Genomic DNA, 21673 nt, shown 5'->3' with positions numbered 1-21673 from the left:
ATAACCTGAGCGCGGAAGAAATGGTGAATGATTTTTTTTTATAACCTGAATATCGCTGCTAGCATTTTGATGGTCTAGAAAACTGGTGCCGTTTTTATAGCGACAATATGTTCGGAAACCTTGTTTGTAATAATAGTTTATCGGCCCGGACATGTGTTTCGGCGAGCTTTATTAGCCGCTAACGCGAATTTTAGTGAAACTAAATATATACGCATATATAAAGAAAGACGAGAGAAAGAGAAAGAAGTCGAGAGAGCCAAAGGATATTACGGGGTACGCGCCGGCGACAACACATAGAGAGTCGTATTTATTTATAACGATTTTTATAAATGAACTGCTAAACAGCCGCGATGAAGCCACCTGCCAGACAAGCAGGCGATCGATCAAAACGCGTTCTAAAATGAGTTCAAATATTGACAGACTAATGAATCGCCTGCTGCTCATCTCGATCATGTTCCTGTCGATTCGATACATGCGTGAATAATTACTAGAAAATTTACAAAATGTATCTGTGTTTTATGTCACATTAAATTAACATTAATTTACGAATAATATTAATATTATTATCATTAGGAATGTCAACTTTATCATTAAAAGTAAAATCATAGAACTAAACTTATTGTGGAAAGAAGAAAATAAATGTTATATCAGAATTATAACTAAACTATTAGTAAGAGTACATTTTTTCAAATTTTTCGATATTTTTTTGGTAAATAGTTTCTTGTGTCTTTTTAATGCTCAAAAAGTAAATAATAATTAATAATTACAACAATATTAAAAATATATAAATGTTTAAAATAAATAATTAAATAAAATTTCTAAAAACTATTTTAACAAATATTTAATCAGATGAGGGATTCAGTTTCGACAGTACTTTTTAATTATGAGCTACAACCCTTCATAAAGTGTCAAAAGTTATACGCGTTCTGTGTTGCAATGATCTTCGAAAACACAAGGATGACTGCTAAACGATCCACATACGTATTTTCATATTTCGTCAGAAATGTTTCCGAAGAAAGATCGCGGGAGTAATTTTAAATCATCGCCAGCGGAATCGCATTCGTCGAAATTTATGAGATATTATCAAAGAGGAATTCACGTTTTTCCCCCTATCGTTGGACAGAAGAGCTTTATTACTGCTGAAGGCGCCTTCAATGTCTAACGATATCATTAGCATCCGGAAATTACTGCACCGACAGCGTGAAAGAGGATCGCGTCAGCCCCGCCTGTCAATTTAAAGATTTACAAATTTACGTTAGGCACATAAATAAATTCCAATCTTTAAACTCTGCAGTAATGTAAAAAAAACTATGGCACGTCTAACAAAGCATTTCAATCAAAATAAGAGCTAGCGATTGTACATCATCTCCAAAAGAAGAAAATTTCAGAGATTTTCTTTTTTTTATTTCTAAAATTTATATTTCTGAGAAATTTACCCAGAACGTCCTAGAATCACAGTTCGATTTTCTTTGCCGGAAATCGCAACTTTTTCTTCTGGCAAGATTCCGTCCAGATGGGAGTTTTTATACGAAAGCAATTTGAAGTCAATGTTTAAACATTTACAGTGCAGAAACGCGCGTTAAAAAATAAATTTTTACAGTTTTACTATTCCTTTAGAGATTTCATAATAATGCATAATGTCAGTGGCGGCAAATTATAAAAAGATATTCTTAATTGAAATAAAATTAAAAATTAGTACTTCATACATTAGTTTAATTTAAGTGAGATAAATTTCCATTTGTTTAATTTACTTCGGTTATGAATTTATGCTTTTGCCTTGCCAGTGCTCTCTCAATAGACTCACGATGCGAGCGGTACTGCTCCATAAATACGTTTACTAGTCATATTTGAGCGAGAAGAGCATCAAGCGTGGGTGACTGGATCAGGAGCCGAGACGTGTGTGAAGTTAGCATCTCCAAGTTTAGCATCTCATAAAAATACTGCAAAATTACTTGCATCCAGCATAGTTCTACAGTTCTTGATAGGGTTCAACAATAGTTCCGTTGAACTATTGATAGGACGTCTCTAAACGATAGAACTCTACAGATTTAGTCTTCTCTGTGGTCGTATATTCGAAATACGGTGAAATGCTATTATGTGATTTTAGAAGTTAGCATCTCATTTATAAAAATTTAATTAAAATAGGTAATTCAACGGAACTATTGTTGAAACCTATCAAGAACTGTAGAACTATGCTAGATGCAAGTAATTCTGCAGTATTTTTTATGAGATGCTAAACTTTGAAATGTTAACTTCACACACGTGGAGCCGAGTCCGTTTTCGTTCTTCCTTTTGCCTGGCGATTGCTTTTGCTGTTAAGTTATTCAGGTCTTACATGTTAAATACGCATTCGCTCGCCCATATGTTCTAATAATGCTCTAATAATTCTGAATCATTAACACTCGCGCGGGAAATATGTTTTCATGAAGTATAAAAAGGTTTCCGGAACAGAAACTTTTACAAACTATTTCATCAATCTGTTAGCGCGGTGATAGCCACGCAGAGACGAAAAGGAAAAAGGTCCTGGCGGACAAGAGAAAGAAAGTCGCTTTTAGTACTTAGTACGCTAAGTATTACAATGAGCCTTGAAGGTACAGTTTAAACAAGGTAGTAGCAATATTTTATATAGAGAGCCCGTTGCTCTCTCATGATTTTGACGCTATGCTCTCTAGAGAGCCCGTTGCTCTCGCAAGAACGTAGATTCTGTTTGAACGCTTCTGTAAGAACGTAGGTTCTGCTATGTGAGGTATGCTCTCTTGAAAGATCGTTTCTCTCTCACGCATCGACAATTAGCGGTCGCTCGATCGGTCCTATAGGAGAGCCGTTCTCAGCCTACGGACGCTTAGGAGGTGATATCCGCGAATGCAATGTAGCAGTAAGCAAGTTTAGAAACTTGTCACTCTGTAAGAGCCCCGAATTTGTAAAGAGAGAGGGGACTTCCCTGTGTCGCCGGACGTTAGGCACAGCTGTTCGATGCCGATGGTCCTTGACCCTGCACGGCTGAAGGATCGATTCCTTAAGTAATTGCAGCAGGTAGTCGCCTGTTACCTTGAATTGTATGTCGTCTGGTCCCCGGGGTGGTAGATGATGAAATGCTCGACGACGCGCATACACTTGCTACACAAGGATGTAAGTCTACTCGAGACGTTATATCGCGTATCGTACTCGTTCACAATTTCCACGGTGGACTGTATTCGCAACCGAAATTGGGACGTAGTTGAACAGACTCTACTCGCAACTTTGCTCTATAGAAGTAGCCGTAATACAATGTTCGCAACTGAACTCGAGAGAAGGATCCGAAAGACTATCTGCACAAAGACTGACTATTTTTCCATAGTAACAGATTTTTCCCGCTCGATTCTCCTTGCGTCGCTTTTATTTCGGTAGATGATTGGTTAAGGAGATGTCGAGAGAGTTGACGTATTTCATGCAATTTCCAATAAACAGCAAGAAGGGCCGAGACAACTTAGGCGACTGAGGTGGGGATGGCCCTTGGTTAGGCGAAGAGGAAGGCCCTGAGTCGGTTGATGCAGGTCAAAAAGATAGAAATGCGTCGAAATTTGTAGTAAATAACGCGTGAGCTAACAAAGGCTTATTTGAAAGTGTCTGTCGTCAGGCAATTCGACATGGTCACAATTTCTCTTGTGTAATGAAACCGATTTTTTTAACACAATCTTTTATGAGTTTAATAGTGAAAAGCAAGAATTCACGAATCGCTCATCCAGAGAAAAAATATAGATTGATTAATTAAAGACAAAGTCTCTGAGAAAATAAGCGGTAAGTTTAGTACATTTTATGCGTGGTTTTTTGTTTCTCCCTACATTTTTGTAATTTGTATTGCGCCTCTCTAACTAATGTGTTCTGAAATCTCCTCAAATATCATCTCTGTCAGCATATAACATATGTTCAATTTAATAGAAAAATTAATTATCTCACAATGTAATTAAGCAGTACTGATTGTGTTTTAATATGTTTATATGGTATTAACAACAATTTAGCCTACGTTTCATTAATTTTACATAGAATTTTTCAAAAAGCCGTATAAATTTATAATAACCTTCTTGAGATAAAAGTCGCTCGTTCAAATTTAAAAATATTTTAAAAATATGACAAAAAAGTTAATTGATAAACATCGATATACAATATCGATTCATTATTATTTATATGATTCACCACAGGTCTTTGCCTCGCGACGCACATGACACTCTTTCGGATTAGGAAGTCTTCACGGTCAGTCTCGCACGGCCTATAGACAGACCCGAATTAAGATTGCGTGACCCGCGCAATGCAGACATTGATAGTGATGTAATCTGTCATCGTGTATATGACGTCGATGATTTCTTGGATGCGCGGCATGAATGAATGACGAATGGACGACGGCGAGCGAACCAGCAAGCGGCCACATCTCGCCAAGCGGTATCGGAGGAATTTAATTGCAATTGACTGTAATTAATCCTCCTAGTGCGGCTTCGCAGGCTAGGTAAATTGAATGTAATCTAAATTTTCGTTATCAATTAATAACGTAATTAACGTATATGTAATTATACATTTAATATTATTAGCAATAGAGATTAGAATTATTAGAGAAGATTATCATTAGTGAATAAATAATTCGTGATCGCGGAATAAATTATATAATCTATTTTAAATTTGTCGTCAATCTAATATACCTAGTTAGAAATCCATTATCATTTATTTAATCAAGACAATAAGGAATACGATAACGATATACATATATAAATAAAATTGTAATGTATAATAACCGATTACGAACGCATCTTTTTAATAATACAAAATTGTTTTTTTATTTTAATCTAGATGGCATGCAGTATTTATTATCTGATAGATTAAAGTAAACTTTTAAATTTTTGTTTTCGTATTAAACGCAAATAAATATTTAATTGTTCTCTCCTTTCCAAATTAATATAATTATCAATTTTAGTAAACATCTCAATAATATAATTAATAAAGTGAGCAAATGTAATAAAGCTTTTCCTCTTTATTCAAGTTTAAAATGTAAATATTTGTAAACATTTTGCAATCTCGCACGTCCATTACAATTCACAACCACCCTCCCGTCACTTCTGCTGTTCGCCGAATGCAGACGGGCGCGAATAAACACACACGGATGAACGACTTGTTTCAATGAGCATGCGAACGATGTTGCAAGTATTAGACCCGTTGAAGCAAGTTATTCAATCGCATTTATTCGCGCTCGCTCTGGATCTTGGTTTTCAGGCAACGATGGGGGGGGGGGGATCCCTTGATCGATCGAGGAAGAAGATCAACTCGCAATTACCGAATATGACAGCCGCCGCACGACGCCGCACATTCAGGGTTAACTCGGATCGGTCCTACTTATGTAAAATCTTGAACGAGTAACATTGGATCTAATTATAAACACGGCCGCTTAGCTGCGGTCCGCGTCGCAGCCGCCTGCCGTTATCTGCCTGCAGTCTGTGTGCAATTTGCGCGATGCACACACGGTCTTACCGCGGGCCGACGACGCGCGGCTAGCGACCTAAACTAAAAATAATCGGTCAGCGGGGGTCCGATCGACTGGCCAACTGGGCCAGTAAAGTAGCCGTGGCTCGACGTCCCAAATATAGTCCGACATCTACATGGTCGCGTTTCGTCTATCCCGCTTGCCGTCACTGGCGCATCCCTGCCGCCGCTCAATGCACCGTATGCATGGCGCATCGCTCGGGTGCAGGCATAATAATATATACTCCGAGATCTGTCACCGCGCTGCTATTTCCCCGATAGATTTCCATCCCCGCTCGAGTCGCAGCGAGTTTCTCGCTAATTCTGGGATTGCTCGTGCCGTTCCGCATTCTGAATATATTGACTCGCACCTGCTCATCGCGACTTGATCTATTAATTTGAAATTTGCCTGCGCGCGATCATCTTTAGCGTTACAATATTTTCTTTTTGAACTCTGCTATTTGAATATTTTTCAGCACTTTGAAATTTATTTTATTTGACGTTTATTAACTCTCTAATGAGCGCGTCAAAATTTAAAACGTAAAGAGGCATGTGGGATGTAAATTACACTTCACATTATTTATAATTACATTAATTGTTAGTTTGGGTTTTTATTTATATTATTCATTGTTGCACGTATTTTAGAATATATAAATAATATCGAACTTTTAATTTTTTTTATTGAAAAAGGCAATATTGAAAAAAATTGCTTCTGTGCAAAATCGAAAAAGCCTGAGGTAAAATACACCCGACGCGTACTGGTTAAAAAATTTTTATTAAAATATTTATTGAAATTGATTCCTTTCTCGTGTAGCTGCCGAATAAAATAAATGAGTAAATAAATAAAGCGTGGGTAAATTTTTGATTTATGAGGCGACACCAATCAAAATCATCGAAAGCAATAACGATACCGATGACAAACGCGTGTCCCGCGAGCGCGATAGCGGTTTTCAACACTCAAGAACAGCTATTCGGTCCTCACTTTGTCGTTGTAATGCCGATGCACTTGGCCAGCGAGAACCAAAAGCAATTTCGGCAATATTCGGAATGAATTATGTTTTACGTGAATTCTCTTCTAAAATACGGCATAGTTGTCGACAATACATATTAAAAAAAAATACATATGTAAAATTACATAAATAATATGTGTGAAACTTACACAATTAACAGTAAAATATATTTAAATTTTTTAATATTTTTATTGTTAATTGTGCAAACGTATCTTTATATTAAATGAAAAATTATATTTGCACAATTAAAAATAAAAATACTAAAAAGTTTCATACATTTCCACTATAAATTGTGTAATTTTACAAATATTATTTATGTAATTTTACATTATTTTTACAGTGCAGAATGTGTCCCTAATGCAGAACGGAACACTGGCCAGGAAATGCACGTCACTCAGGTTGTTTTAATTTAATCTTTGTAGACGGTGAAAAAGAGAGAGTTACCCAGTTAAAAATAAAAGACATTTGTTTATGTCGCCTCATTTTCGATGCAAATTGAGATATCTTTAGCATATTTCTCAATATTGAAATGATTTTATGTAACATATTCTGTGTAAATTTATTTCGGAAAGTAAAATTTTCTTGTAAGGTATGCCTGTTTATTTTAAATTTATAATAAAAAATATTTAATTTAGTCTTAAAATGTATAAAATGACTCAACCTAAAATATATTAATCCTTATTAAAAATTCCTATTCTTGTACAATTATATTTTTCACTTAAAAGTTTTTTAAATTTTTAATGCAAATTTCTAGGTATCTAGTATTTGATCAAGTTTCTGAGTACTGGTTACAAAATCTAACATAAAATGCTTCAGATAGCAGTTGCAACACATCTGATCAATTAAAAAAGAGATTTGAAAAGCACATCTTTGTAAACATAGTAAGAGCAGCTTGCAGTTCTTCTTTAATATATTGTTCTTTAATTCCCTTCCCCCCTTAAAAAAAAACAGAAAAATATATTTAAAAAATATCTGAAAAGGATTTATTTCTTCTAGTATCCATCTATAATATTTTAAGGATTTTCATGTTTTAAAAACATATATGTATTATATTAAATCCAAAACAAAAAATGCACTGTTTTTTTATTTTGTAATAAGACGAATCTTACCTGTTTATATTGAAACGCGCTGTTAAGAACCGCTTATAGGGCGAACAGAAATAGATGAACGAAGGCTGAGATATTCGTGCTGACATCCCCAGGAATTTTGCCGCACTTTGAGATCGATCTTCGCTCATCTTGAAGAAGACCACGTCACAGCTTCGTAAACGTCATAGTTGTTGCGTGACGCATGACGTCGTGAGCGAGTAAACTCGTGCCTCTCTGAATTGTCAAAAGAAAAAAATTTTATTTATTGTTGAAATTTATGCAACAGATTTGTGACCGTTACTCAACATTAATGAAATATTGCAACTTTTAATAAATTTCTCTTAATGTCCTTATAAAATTTAAAATACTATATTTCACAATATATTATAATTAATATATCAACGTTTAATATATTTATAATACAAAAATTAACATGGGCACTTCACAATAAATTTAGGAGATAAGTTTTTGGAATATAAAATAAATATAAATATATTCAAGAGATAGAAAAAATGTGGAAATGTAGAAAACTTAAAGAAATTATTGTTCTGAAAGAAATCTCTCTAATCTTTCAATTTTAATATATGCAAGCGATTGTAGCACTTAGATTTCCAAAGTGCCAGATGTCAAGTGCAAAAATATCAAAACAATACATTAGCCAGAAGTTCCGAAATAATTAATCTCGATAATAAAGCCGCTATTTTTATATAGACTTTGTTTTACAAGTATATGTACTTCTCCTTAAAAAAAAAAAGGAAAAAAATTTCGGGCAATTGCGAAGAACGCGCACAGGTATTGCTCGCAATCTTAAATTATTCGTCGTTCTCCACTACCGAGCCGGGGAATCTTTGGCAGGTATTACGCGGCCCGACGCGACGTCGATGAAACGCAGAAAAGTCTCATCTATCATGTCGAAACACGTAACGCGAAAATAGTCGCAAGGATACGTGTTCGGGGCCGGACTTGGCGCTGGGCTCACAAGAGTGCGTGCGACCGTACCGGTGCGAATTATCCGGACTCCTAAGATCCCTCTGATACCAGCGTGAGGCCACGTCATCGTCGCGACGTTATCACGGATCTCTTACACAAATCGCTCGGATGAAAGTGAAGTCTGGGAGTGACACATGCGAGACGGATACAATTTCGAGATTGCACACAAATTCGCAAATTCCACGATTTTTCTAGCGTTTTTGATTTCTCCCACATATTTAAAGAACTCCAGTTTAAAGTACACACGTCTTCAGATATTTTTTAATATTCTACCTATGTATGTAAGAAAGTGCCAAAAATAACGATTAAAAAATTAATTAATTCTTTTGAAAAAAGATGCGTTTTTTCGAGACTGCGCTTCTTGATAGCATCGGGTATATTTTAATCGTATAATATTTTATCATAATAAAAAATATATATAGATATGTACCTATATCGTGCGCGCTTCATTGGCTTATCAAAGGTTTATCTCAAGGAAGGATCGAAAAGGGCAAAGTAAGCTGATTCCTTTAAGACCACGCGAAAGACATATTATTACGCAATGACAGGAAGAATATTCAGAGATGCAATATGTGGATAAGGGCTGCTGTCGATTATGCACACGCTGAGGATGATAAAAATATGCGCCGAGAATCAACTTTGACTTCTTTGTATAGCCGATATAAAGCGTCTCTACATCTAAAGTTATCTCGATAAATGTCGAATCGATTTTCCTTTAGAGAACATTTAAATTAATTTATAAATCTCCCTCCCCCTTTATTTATTATTTTTTTGCCCCTCACAATTTGCAAGATTAAATATCTCGATAATAATCAGATTAAAATTTAGTTAAAGCGCGATCTATTCAAATAATTCCTGGTTTTGAGAGAGAGAAAGAGAGAGAGAGAGAGCAAGGGAGAGAGGGAGGAGAGACACAACATTAGTAAAATAAAATTTAAATTATTAAAGCATAATATTAAATCAATTTTTCTCTGTAGACAAGAAATCATACAAAAATTTATTCCCTTAGATTTATTAATTTTCCGCTCTTTATAATTGTGAAAGTTAAATATCTCAATATTAATCCGATTAAAACTCGTTGAGGCGTAATCTATTTAGTCGAAAAATACCTTTTGCTTCTGAAAAAGAGAATAAAACCTTAACTTTTTTCATATAGTTTCGGTAAATCCTAATATTTACTAACATTGAAGACAGATAAACGGCATTGTGAGTTTTTATTTTTCTTGTTAGATAAACTTGACGAACCTTAAGATTGATGAAAATCAAAGTTTAACAAATTTATGCAAAATATTTCATTCCACATTTCCGAAAATCGTTAGGAAGAATACTTTCTACTTGGAAAAGAAAACGGGATGAACAAGATGAATGTACAAATGTATTTATAATTTTACGAACTCGCGTGGCAGACGCAAGGATTATTTCTGTGAACAACGCGATCTTTGGGAGTTCGTCGATTGTCGGACGTCCGCGCTATGCCGTAGATACGAGATTGTCAGCAAAGAAACGCATAACTAATCCCGTTCGGACGCGGGAGAAAATATAATCTTCCGCTACGTTTTCCAATTTACGCGACGAGAATGTGACGGAGGATCCTTGAGAAAGCCGCTATTACGGCCGGTCAAGCCTACGCTCTAGGCCAGGGGCTAGGCTAGGCTATTTCCGCGATTCAGCTTATGGACCAAAATAGTCCGTAGAGAGAAAACTTCGGAACAAGAAATTGTTGGGACGTTGTCCACGAGAATCCCCAGTGTGTGTCTGGTTTAACGCTCACGCGCGGGATTAATCTCATTTCTTTTAAACTGATTTTTCATCATCCGTTCAACGCGGAGAATTCGAATACTCGCCGCGTTGCGCCCGTTTAGTTTTCTAAACACATCACGGTGGAGATAGACAGTAATCTAGCAGACGTCGCGGTGGATTTTCGCGGATTATGTAATATCCCTTTCGAAAATACGTGAACACAGCAGCAAGTATACAAATGGCTGGCTTGCATATAAAAGAAATTACAAACGCCGCGTCGGCTTCGATTATATCTTGTCATATCCCGAGAAATCTTGTAAAGAATTACTTTCTATCTCTCTTTTATGTTTTAAAGATACTTGCAATAATGTAAAGCAGAAGGTTTATCGTATCGTTTACCAATCAACGTTTAATTAATTAACATGTAATGTTGAAATAGATTCAGTAAAATTGTTAATTTAAAAAATGTATTATCTTTAAAAATACTATTTAAAATAAGTATTATTATATTATTATATTATTATATTATTAAAAATACTATTTAAAATAAGTATTATTATAGTAATATTATTTTCTATTTCAACTTTTTTCCCAGCACTGCTTACACACGCCATGATAATTTAATCTTAATTAACTTGCTTATTTAACGTCACATTTAGTTATTGTAGTAACCATTTTCTTCTTTACTGTATTTAATCGCTTATTTTTTAAAAATGCGTTTCTACTAAACAAGATAAAAAATGGATTAATTCCATATATGAATTTCGACGAAAGTAAATATATGTATATAAACATGTGCTAAGAAAAAACATTGATACATCTGCATATTTAACATAAGTTAATATGATTAAATGTTAAATAAAGACATCTTTTCTACATTTTTATTTTATATATCTATAGAATTTACTGTTAAATTTATAATTCTTGGCACAATTCAAAATAAAATTCTATTAATTTTATAAACCGTTTAATATATATGTTTGAAAAACATTATTATGCCTTTATTTGTATATTCTTACAAAAAATACAAAACTATATTTAAATATATTTATTGCAAGGTATCTATTGTTAATATTGTTATGTACGTATTAAAAACAAAAATTTCATGAGTGAGAGCCGCGCTGATTACGCTACGATGCATCTTCCGATCGAAGTAGTCCGCACTTTATCGCGCTCTCGAGGAAGAATCATCGCGCGCGTTCCGCCGATATCTCCGCAAAAGTTTTCTCTGGCCGCTACCCAAGGCCAAAGCACTCGAAATAATGCGGCAGCAATTTGTGTGGGCGTACGGCCGGACAGTCAGCTTGGTCGCGCTGGTATCCGATGGCAGGTGGACTCCTCGAGAGATGGGCACCCTCTCTCCCTTCGCTCTCGCATCGCGTAGATGAGGTAAAGGTCGCCCGCGTGGGCTCGCACCCAGGGCTACGGAATTGGGTTAATCAAGCTGTGCGAATTGGGAAGCCTCAAAATTGATTGACACTCGCGATTGCAATCTCTCGTGATTTTATCTGATCCTGAAGTAAGACTGGAGATTAAGATTACCTATACGATGGAACGTTTTTGGAAACTCGATAAAAAATTTGGGCTTTTTTCTTCTTTTTGTAATGGATCACGATTATATATCGCAAGATTTTTATTGCAAAACATTCATTATTGTCATATTTTAAAGATACATTTAAACAAATTTGCAGTTAATTCTTTTGTAATAAAAATTGTGTAAATATCCTCCTTTTCAAAATTTTAATACTAAATATACTTTAATCCTTGAGATACAAATACGTGAAGGAGAGTAAGACCTTACATAACAGTTTAATTTCTAGTGAGATTAATTAGATAATATACACTTATATTATTTAATATCTCTCCCTTACTGTCCCACAAGTTTATTTAACATACTGCGTTTTATAATTTGATGACTTAACGCGTCGAAAAAAATCGCATTGAGATATCAATCTCATATGCATCTCCGCATACGCAAATGCAATTCTGGCGAACGATCAACGTGTACAAATACAGAAAATATAACGTCAACGTGGGCGGACGACATTTCTCAAACTTATAAAAACGGTACTGGATCACGACACACGTAAACATCTTTGGCAGCCGTCGTACATGCACGCCAGTGTTTGCTATAAAGTTGAAGCCCATTGGTGTTCTCCTAAGAAGTTCTTCAACATACCAGAACATCTATCATGCAAACATATAATCATTATAAGATTATTATACTATGTACAATGTGTTTTTGTACCATGTACTAGTTTTATTTTTATCATAATTGTTTTACGTATTTTATGCGTCATTAATCAACTTCGACGTCGTCTTTCACGAGATGTCTCGTGTTTTTCCTAACAAAAGATGTTGAATAAATATTATTAAAAAAAAACGAATGATTGCTTTGATATTAAATTATCGTCAATTTTTTCATTAATTTTTAAATTACTTAAATCTCGGCTTCTATGTTTCATTATAATGAATTTATTTGGCATTGTAATTTTAAGCAGTATATTTTAAAACTTGAAATTTGGTCCACTACATTTAATCAATAAAACTAATATCAAATAATGAAAAAAAAAACATTGAAGGGAGCGCTGAGAAAAATCCAATATCAAATTTGTCGAGAACTACGAGCGCGCGAAATAAAAGAACGAGATGAAGCAGGAATACTTGGCATAAAGCGATTTGTCTTAATGTATAACATGTAGAACGACTCATCAATTCAAAGTGGGACAAAGCCACGGATATTAATGGAATTTCCCCGAGAATTGGCTGCCGCCCGGCAAGCAATGTCGAGTCTGAGCAAAAGTGAGTCTGTCCTCTTCGAATGCCATTCCTCTACCCTGCCTGCCCCGTTCCTCTTCATCGTCACATGCATATTACGCGTATCCTTTGTCTTCGTCTCTGGCTCTTCTTCCTCACTCTATCTTCCTCTCATTTTCCTCTCTATTCCGCGACGAGCTCGTTACCGCTCGCTCGCCGCCCGTAAAATCGTATCTCGTGACTGCCAGAAATATGCTCTGCGAACCCACCTATCCGTTCGCCTTCACCTATCGGTCCGGTGCCGTTCCCAGGACGGAGGAATATCGCCCAGGCGACCGTAGAGACGATTGAAAATACTCCGTCGGTGGATTTTGAAATCTTCGCCTCGTCGCCGATGCAACATCGCGCCGCCGGGTATAGCTTAACACCTGTCGCACCATCACCGACGGCAATGGAAATAGCCGTTGTGCACAAACTGGAGATCAACTATGTATAGTACGAAGAAGCTTATATGCGCGTCATTTGACAATTAAAAGAGTGAAAAGGCCTGGGTTTCAACCGTTCGTACCTTTCGAATTCTTTTTTTCAATGTATAAAATTGAAAGGAAAACCTTGTCCCTAGGATAAGTATATTTCGCAATATTACAAAAGTATTACTTCTTAAAAATTTATGCCAAATATCAAGGTATAATTTCATGAGTAATTTATCTAATTTCCTTTTGCAGATAAATCTTTGCAGCTTGCTGAGAAAAGTATCGTAGAGACCAAGAGTGAAAAAATCTTTAATTATTCAGAACAATTAGGCAGAACAAAAGAAAAAGCATCAAAAAACTATGTAGATAGATATGATGAGAGTCGACGATTCGTAATCATGATAGAGGTAATTCTTTCCAGATAGAGAGAGAGAGAGAGAGAGAAATCGAAAGAGAACGTTTCTTTGCCAAGCGTGAACAGAGAGCACTTCCTTCTCAATTCGAAAAACGAGCTTTGAGCTCCATCCGTCCTTAGAATTTTCGAGCTCTTGCTACGAGCCATAATAATAACAACTCTCACGAGGAATCTGTTGCCTAGCTAAATCTTAAATTTAAACAGAATGGCGACAGGCATCGCGGTGAAGCATAAAATGCTTATTCGTTTCTACATCTCGGACTCTTGTGTTCCGCTCTCTTAATTTTGTCGAACGACAAACAACTTTGTTGTTTACGTGTAGTTTAAATAGCTTTTTACATACAAAGTGTTTCAGAGCCGCCAATTTAAATTTTGTCGATAAATTCGTTCATTAATCTGGAATTTTTGCATTCTTAAAGAATATTCTTAGAGATCCTGATTGCAAATCGCTGGAATATTTTAACTTTTATTATATTTTTTAAATATAATTTTTAATATAAATTATAATATTACAAAGAATTTTATTTTTATTAAAAATTATAAGCCTTTCATATCTTTATTCAACTCAACAACTTTATAAATCTTTGAATTCTTGGAGCAACTAAAATATTTTGCCCTCTATTATTACAGAAAAAAATGCATCTCATTTTCATCGTCTATTTTAAATCATTAATATTTTTTCTTAACTTAAAAATTTGATAAACAGTCCTTTATTTAAAAAATAAAATTTTGAATTCTTTGAAACTATATTTTAAAGATATTTACAGTCTGTTTAAGAACTTTTCTGAAACTTCTGATGCAGTACCCACGCGAAGATTCCACCAGAAACAACTATACTGCTCCTGTAATTAAAGAGATCAGATAATTATATTATAACATGCATAATGTGATTATAAAAAACGATAAAAATCTATATAAAGAATTAAAGTGTAAAACGAAGTTTATAATATTTAAATATTTAAATTTAGACAAATAATCCCGCAATCAAAACGCTGCTTTCAAAGGATTTAATTTCAATGTCATCATGTATTCTTTCGTTAATAAGATAAAATTCGACAAAATTATTGGATAAAAGTCTTATTGAAGAAAACTCATATTGCTATTAGCAAATATAAAGTTAACTACTGTACAAGCAATTTGCGACAAAAAATCATAAAAATCGACGAGAGCATCAAGTCTATAAATTCAGCGAAGAATTTTATTACATAGCACATATGAGTGCGAATGCAAACGGGACGGATTAGCGACCTAAATATAACATTTTCATTGAGCTCAGAACGCAGTAATGACGAACGCGAATTGATATATCGATCATACAAAACGGGATAAGCTGAGAGAACGACAGGGAATAAACGCGAGTCTTTCACCCGCGAGCTTTAGGTAAATGCAACGATCGTTCGTTAGTGCGCAACAATTGGCAACGCGAGTTCTTCTGTCTGCATCTACGGCAATGGCGACACTAATTAGAGAGATTTTGCAAATGCGGTCCAATTGGGAGCCATTAATTTGTTTGATGCAATGCTTGTTTGACATTCAATGGCGTTTCGCCATTAATAGGAATCAGATCGAGCTTAACACATCACAACCGTTGACCAAAGTCGCGCAATTACGACACCGGTGCTTCGAAAGTAGAGACGTAGAGAGATGTCCCAGAAATATCGCATTTTATCGCCAATATTTGATTCTCACTACACCGAAAGAAATAGTTTAATAATAATAATCGGGCTTTGTGGTAAAATAATTTCAATTAAATATTTAATTTAATTGAAATTATAGCTAATATAGCTAAATATTACGTAATTCTATTAACAGTAACCAAACATAATAATATGAACCAATAAGTTACTAATATTATTAAATATTTGGTTATATTAATTAAACAGTTAATTGAAATTTTCATCAAAATTTAGCAACTAGTATCTAAGCTTAATTATTATTAACACTTTTTTCAATACGGTATTCTTTTACGCTATTAAACATTTTGCTTAAGTAAGCCTCCGAGTTTTATTTCAAATCATAGAATTATTTTTTATATTTCTAAATCATATTTCTTATATTTCTAAATTACTAAAGTGAATATTGAACTAACCAACTAGTGATTTCCAAGCATTTTTATCTTATTTAACATATTTTGACTATTATCGATATCAGATCGTGAGAATTCCTCTCAATGGAAAAAGAAAAACTGAAACTATTTTTATAATATAAATTTAATTCCCCTTCTCTTCCCCCCCCCCTCTCTCTCTCTCTCTCTCTGACATATAAAGATAGTTGAATAAATGTAGAAAAAGCATTTCATTAAATAAATTAAATTATCTTTGCAAGTTAAAAATATAATTAGCGAGGGCAATGAATGCTGACATTGAATCTCTTTCAGATATAAATGCTATAGATCATTAATAAATAAAAATAAATGCACAAGTTACTGGAAATAAATTAAACAGGTTGATGCATGTATCATACGTGTTTGACATTACGCGAAAGACGATTTGTTGAACGGAATTCATGCCAAATTATTATTCTATGCTATTACGGAATGCTTTGATTAACTACCGATTCTTATACGTACCATAAAATAAGTTGAATCGAGCGTGAATGCCGTATTGGATTATACGGGACTACATACAACTCTTTATTTTGCTTGAAGTGTTGCAATATATCTCGTGCGCTGTAAAACAATTAAGAAAGTCATTTTTGATCATTGGGTCGCAAACAAGAACGCATCCAACAATCTCAATTGCTTCCTGTGCGACGAGATAAACGTAATAACGCGTTAAGTCAATTTTGCGTGACAAAAGTTACACACGTGTGGCACATTACGAGTAATAATAGACCGTTAATAATAATATACACGATGGTGTAGACAGTGGTGATCTTTTAATAAGCGTTGTAAATATATCCACAAAAGTTCGTTGGTAAAAGCGACATAAAGACGGGAACGGTGCCAATAACGAAGAAAACTTACGCATACAATATGACAGCATTGAGTCAATTATCAGTTGTATAAATATTCGAAAAAGTTTCATCGTAAAAAGTGTACGTCTGTCGACATATATCACAATAATTTACTTCTTAATTTCAACAAAAGTGTCTTCTGGATTGTCTTTGGCGAAACGCGCGAGTTACTTATACATATTTTAAGTTTTCTTATCAAATCATTTTAAAGATAGGGAGACAAAATTTCGACACTCAAGAGTGATAAACGCGCAATTTATCAAACGTAGTCCATAACAATAGGTCAGTGAATGTAGCGTATAAAATATTTTACTTCATTGAGAAAAAAACGAAGATATCCGAACACCTGCAGCGATTAAACGATTGCAAAGCGCTTAGCGCGATCTCAATGTATCTTACAAAGCAAGCGGATTATAATAGATTCACTGAATTAGTGATATATTCGACAGTTTGTGTTTTCAGACTATCTGAATTAGACAAACGCGCACAGTCGATCGATCGATCGTACAATCAGACCGGAGAAATAAACTTTCTGGTCGAATGCGTGTTGAGAGTTACCTTAATGGTACATCAATTCGATATAACACTGTACAACAATCAAATAAATGACTCAATCACTTTAGCAAAATCTGTGGATGAATGTGTCAACTTTTGATAACTTACTTTTCTAAATAAAAATAAATTCTTATTCCTTAAGAAATATTAAAATAAAAAAAATGAAGTATACAACAATTATATTGCACAAAAACTCGTACGTTTCTTTTCTACGTGCAAATTTATGCAATATAATTGTTTTATAAATGGATAAGAAAAGTGCACTAAAATCATATTTTGTACGGTGCATCGATGAGTATATGCGACTGCCCTTGAAGCGTATCCAAAATAGTTCCGCCACCTTGCACCGAAGTTACTATTATAAATTTCTCTCTCTCCTTTGTATAACCACATATTTAATATTTATATTCACTCCATATATGAAAGAATAAAATCAAAGATAACACAATTCCAGCTTCTATCAAAAAAATTAAAAAATTTTTTGCGTTTTTTTTTCGTACCGCAGAGTATCATATTTTTGTAGATTGAAATCAGTCACAGTTGATAGCATGTTTTTTCAATATATGTATAAAGTTGTGACCTATTTCTCATATATACTTAATATACATACATATTTAAAATGTATGTAATAACGTTCCTCGTTATTCGTATATGTAGAACATACAAAAAAATTTAAATAAGAAAACAAGATCTTAATAGAAAATTCAGATTACTAACCTTCCATGACTTGCTACTGCAACTAATGCGCGCTGCGGTGTGTACTGCTTCACGTCAACGATGCCAAATCTCGACATTTTTTCAGCTATCTGGACAAATATTTTACAACAATGTAAATCACAAATCATTCACTTTATAGATATTTTGTATATTGCAATATATAAAACGTGTATTTAACGAGGTATTTTCACTTTTACACTTAAAAAAAAAATCGATAATTTTTTCACATTTTTTAATAGTTTAAGACTTTGAGAGTGACAGTAAATTAAAAGATTTATAAAAGTTTTTATTAATGTATATATAAACTATTTATAAAATTTTAAACGTGTTTTTTTTGCAAAATAACACTTTCGAAAACTGTTGCTACACGATAACTCATTTATTTTCAATTTCTTTGATTTAAAATTTTTAGAAGATATTTAATGTTTCTCTTGTCTACAATGAAATAAATATTTCAACTTTTCAATTTTTTTCAATAAAAATATTTTTAAAGCGAAAAAATTAATCTTTTTTTAAAAATTTGCCATTTTTGCAAAAATCAATGTTTTTAATTTGATTGTAGGTCAGACGAAAACTATATTTATATAAGTTATATAAATTTTGTATAGGTTTCTAGAATTTCTTTTAATTCTTTACTTTAGATAATACTTATATGCATTTTAAATTACAGCAAAAATTAAACAGTGAGTATTTTTTTACCTACCTATAAAGATTTATAAATAATTATCAAAAATCTTTCCTGTTTGTAAAGTTCAAATATCAAAAAATAAATTTTAAGTTTATAACTTTTAAATATTTTCTTAAAAAAAGACAATAAAAATGATACTTAATACTTAAAAAAAAAAACAAGAATTTTCTTAAGATTGTAAAGTTTTAATTGTATTTAAAATATTATGTGCAATAATTTTATATAATACCTGTAAGGCACTAATCGGTTGCGTCGATAGTGCTTTCACATAAAGCCATTTTGGTCGACTCGATTCAGGATCACGCGCATCAAATCTCTAGGAAATTTATATTTTCTTTATAAAAAAATAGTATGTATTTGATTATTGTTTTTGTAAAATAACATATTTATTACTAAAATAAATGCTTTTCTTACCAAATATAGAGTACTACCGCGTGTTATATTTACACAGTTTGTAAAACTTTTTATGGCACTCATTAATTCTGAATGTGTAAATTGCTTTGAACATCTAAAATCAAGAAACACACTATTTATTTATTAAGAACTAAAATAAACTGATTTTTAATTAATATACAACTTACTCTTCATAACGATTTGAAGCGAATAAATGAGCTATTCTAATAAATATGTAACCAGCAAAGTAAGCATCCCATCCTGCAGTGTGATATCTCTTAGAAGAGGCAATATCTATAAACGTTAATGTATATTATAACTAAAAAATTAATAGTAAGATTGTACAAAGTCAGGAAATATAAGAAAAAACTACCTACCATCTGATTCGTTTAAATTTGTAAGTTTAACAATAGGTGAGCCTAATACTATACGTTTTCCATTATTCTCTGTAAAATAATTGACTAAGTCACTTAGAATATTACGTTTCCACTTTTCTGAAAAGAAAAAGAATGTGTTTAATATGTTTCTATATAATATACTATGCAAAGTGATTGAAGATTAAATAATTACCTCCTGGAAGAATATCTTTTGCTTTAAAGCTTAAAAATTTTGTGTCATAAATTGTTGGAAACAATTGATGTATATTATTTTTGAAATCAGCATACCTTCCTGTAAAACACACATTATTCATAATTAATTGCCGATTTAATTTTCTTACTCATATATATCATAAAAACAATGGAACTAAAAAAAAATAAATAAATCTGCATTATTACAAAATTATACATACGTGGTAATGGTTTATAAAATTGTTGATGCATAAACATAAAATCTAAAAAAGGATTATGCGCAATTATAGGTTTCTTCAGAGTAACCAAAAGCTTAAATACTTTTGAAAAACCTATATATGTCTCGAGCAATACATTTTCTAATATAGAGTCTTCTTCTTGTTCTAACATTTTTCTCGACTCTGGTGGCACTTTAATCACAGTTACCTAAAAAGAAAGTTACAAGGCTAAAAACTTTTTGTAGGCTTTTCTAAAAAAAAAAGAAGAAGAAAACAGCATAATTGTACCATATTGTCCCCTGAGAGAGTCCAAATATTTGGAAAACGTTTTCTCAACTCTTTGTGCATAAAATACTGCAAAGTTGGAGTAAGGGATTCAATTTTAAATGAGTTTGTTCTATCACTAGCATTGTTCAGCCATTGAAATACTTGAGTGAGTGTATCTTTAAAATCATCTTCCTCTTTGTAAGAGATAGATTGCTCCACATTTTCCAGCAACATATTCTCCTGTATCTGTTGCCGTAAAATTTCCTCATCGATTTGATCAAGATAGGAAATACCTTCATAGGCAAGCTGAAAATTATTCATAAATTTTTTTATTCCTACAGAATAAAATATAGACATAATTTAAGAATCGTAATTTAAATTATTCTTTGTTAAAAAACGTAAGAAAGGAATATCTATAATATGGCTATACAAAAAATGCACATACTTTGTTGAAATCAAAGTTGTATACAGTCAGGAACTCTAACGATGAAATTTGCCAAAGAAATTGTCTATTTTTTGACGGTATGGATCTAGGCAATAGAAAGAAATTGAAAACCTCCGCGGTGTATGTATTTTCATCGTGAACTCGTTCAAATGCCGAGATACCGAATTGAATTATTATATGCGGCTGAATATTGCTCCTGTTGTTCTCGTAACATTCGTGTACGGCGTCGAACAAGCTGCAACGGCGAAACGTTAACTGTTGTTCATCTGTTTGTTGAAATGCCCGCTCGATTGCCGGAGCGTCATACTGTTGGGAGAGCACAAACTAACCTATTTTTCCTATCAATGCCTTCTATACCTGTGAATTCTCCATCGATCGCTACGAAACTCGCTTTTTTCAACGTTGCCTCCAAGTGCGGATACACCTGGTTAAAATTCTGATTCGTAACTTCGATCATAATGGTACTTTTTCCGCATGTGCGAAATAATCTTAAGTGTTGGATAACCTAACCTTAAACGAAACTCCACTGTACGAAGTCCAGCTATCCAGCACTCAGCAGGTCTTGCTGTTTGCAGTAGTATCGCCATCACGTTCTCTCATGGTGTACTAATCTGCAAAATTTCACCTCGATGATATACTTACGCGTAAAAAAATGCATATGCATGTGAACAAAATATTGATTAAATATAATTCTAAAATGCTATATATTATGTATTTATATTATGTAGTTCATATTTTTATTGCTATATTTAAAAAAATCCATTTAAATTTTAAAATATTTAAAATATGAAATATTTAAAATTTAAATGCAATATATCTACAATTTGTAATCGTTTATGAATCGTTAATAAATAATCGTTTATTTATGATATTAAATAATGTCGTTTTTAGTTTACCGAATAACTCAAC

General features: G+C 33.3%; 1 protein-coding gene across 2 annotated transcripts; it reads right to left on the bottom strand.

Moving 5' to 3' along the window:
* Window positions 1-11908: 11908 nt before the first annotated feature.
* Window positions 11909-21339, bottom strand: LOC105839201 (pre-piRNA 3'-exonuclease trimmer). Of its 2 annotated transcripts, none has more exons than XM_012685345.3 (12): window positions 21094-21339; window positions 20765-20999; window positions 20341-20625; window positions 20056-20260; window positions 19836-19934; window positions 19643-19759; window positions 19454-19559; window positions 19287-19380; window positions 19102-19188; window positions 18185-18273; window positions 16527-16625; window positions 11909-12499 (listed from the first exon to the last, which is right to left on the bottom strand). In XM_012685345.3, coding segments are annotated over exons 1-12 (1545 nt in total). In that variant the 5' UTR covers window positions 21222-21339; the 3' UTR covers window positions 11909-12498. The 2 variants fall into 2 exon arrangements, with proteins under 2 accessions (XP_012540799.1, XP_012540798.1); XM_012685344.3 differs by lacking the exon at window positions 11909-12499 and adding an exon at window positions 14465-14799.
* Window positions 21340-21673: the final 334 nt, after the last annotated feature.

The sequence above is a fragment of the Monomorium pharaonis genome, chromosome 9 (genome assembly GCF_013373865.1).
Source record: "Monomorium pharaonis isolate MP-MQ-018 chromosome 9, ASM1337386v2, whole genome shotgun sequence".
NCBI lineage: Eukaryota > Metazoa > Arthropoda > Insecta > Hymenoptera > Formicidae > Monomorium > Monomorium pharaonis.
Note: the sequence above shows the minus strand (reverse complement) of the source record. Positions and strands in the feature narration are given on the sequence as shown.

Bases quoted from the DNA above. Each gene is read 5' to 3' on its own strand.
- LOC105839201 (XM_012685344.3), bottom strand. From the start codon at position 21,221: ATGATCGAAGTTACGAATCAGAATTTTAACCAGGTGTATCCGCACTTG. The intron at 21,000-21,093 runs GTTAGTTTGTGC...TCGCCGTTGCAG, and splicing joins GGCATTGATAGGAAAAATAG to CTTGTTCGACGCCGTACACG. The intron at 19,381-19,453 runs GTAAGTTGTATA...TCTTGATTTTAG, and splicing joins GCTTCAAATCGTTATGAAGA to ATGTTCAAAGCAATTTACAC.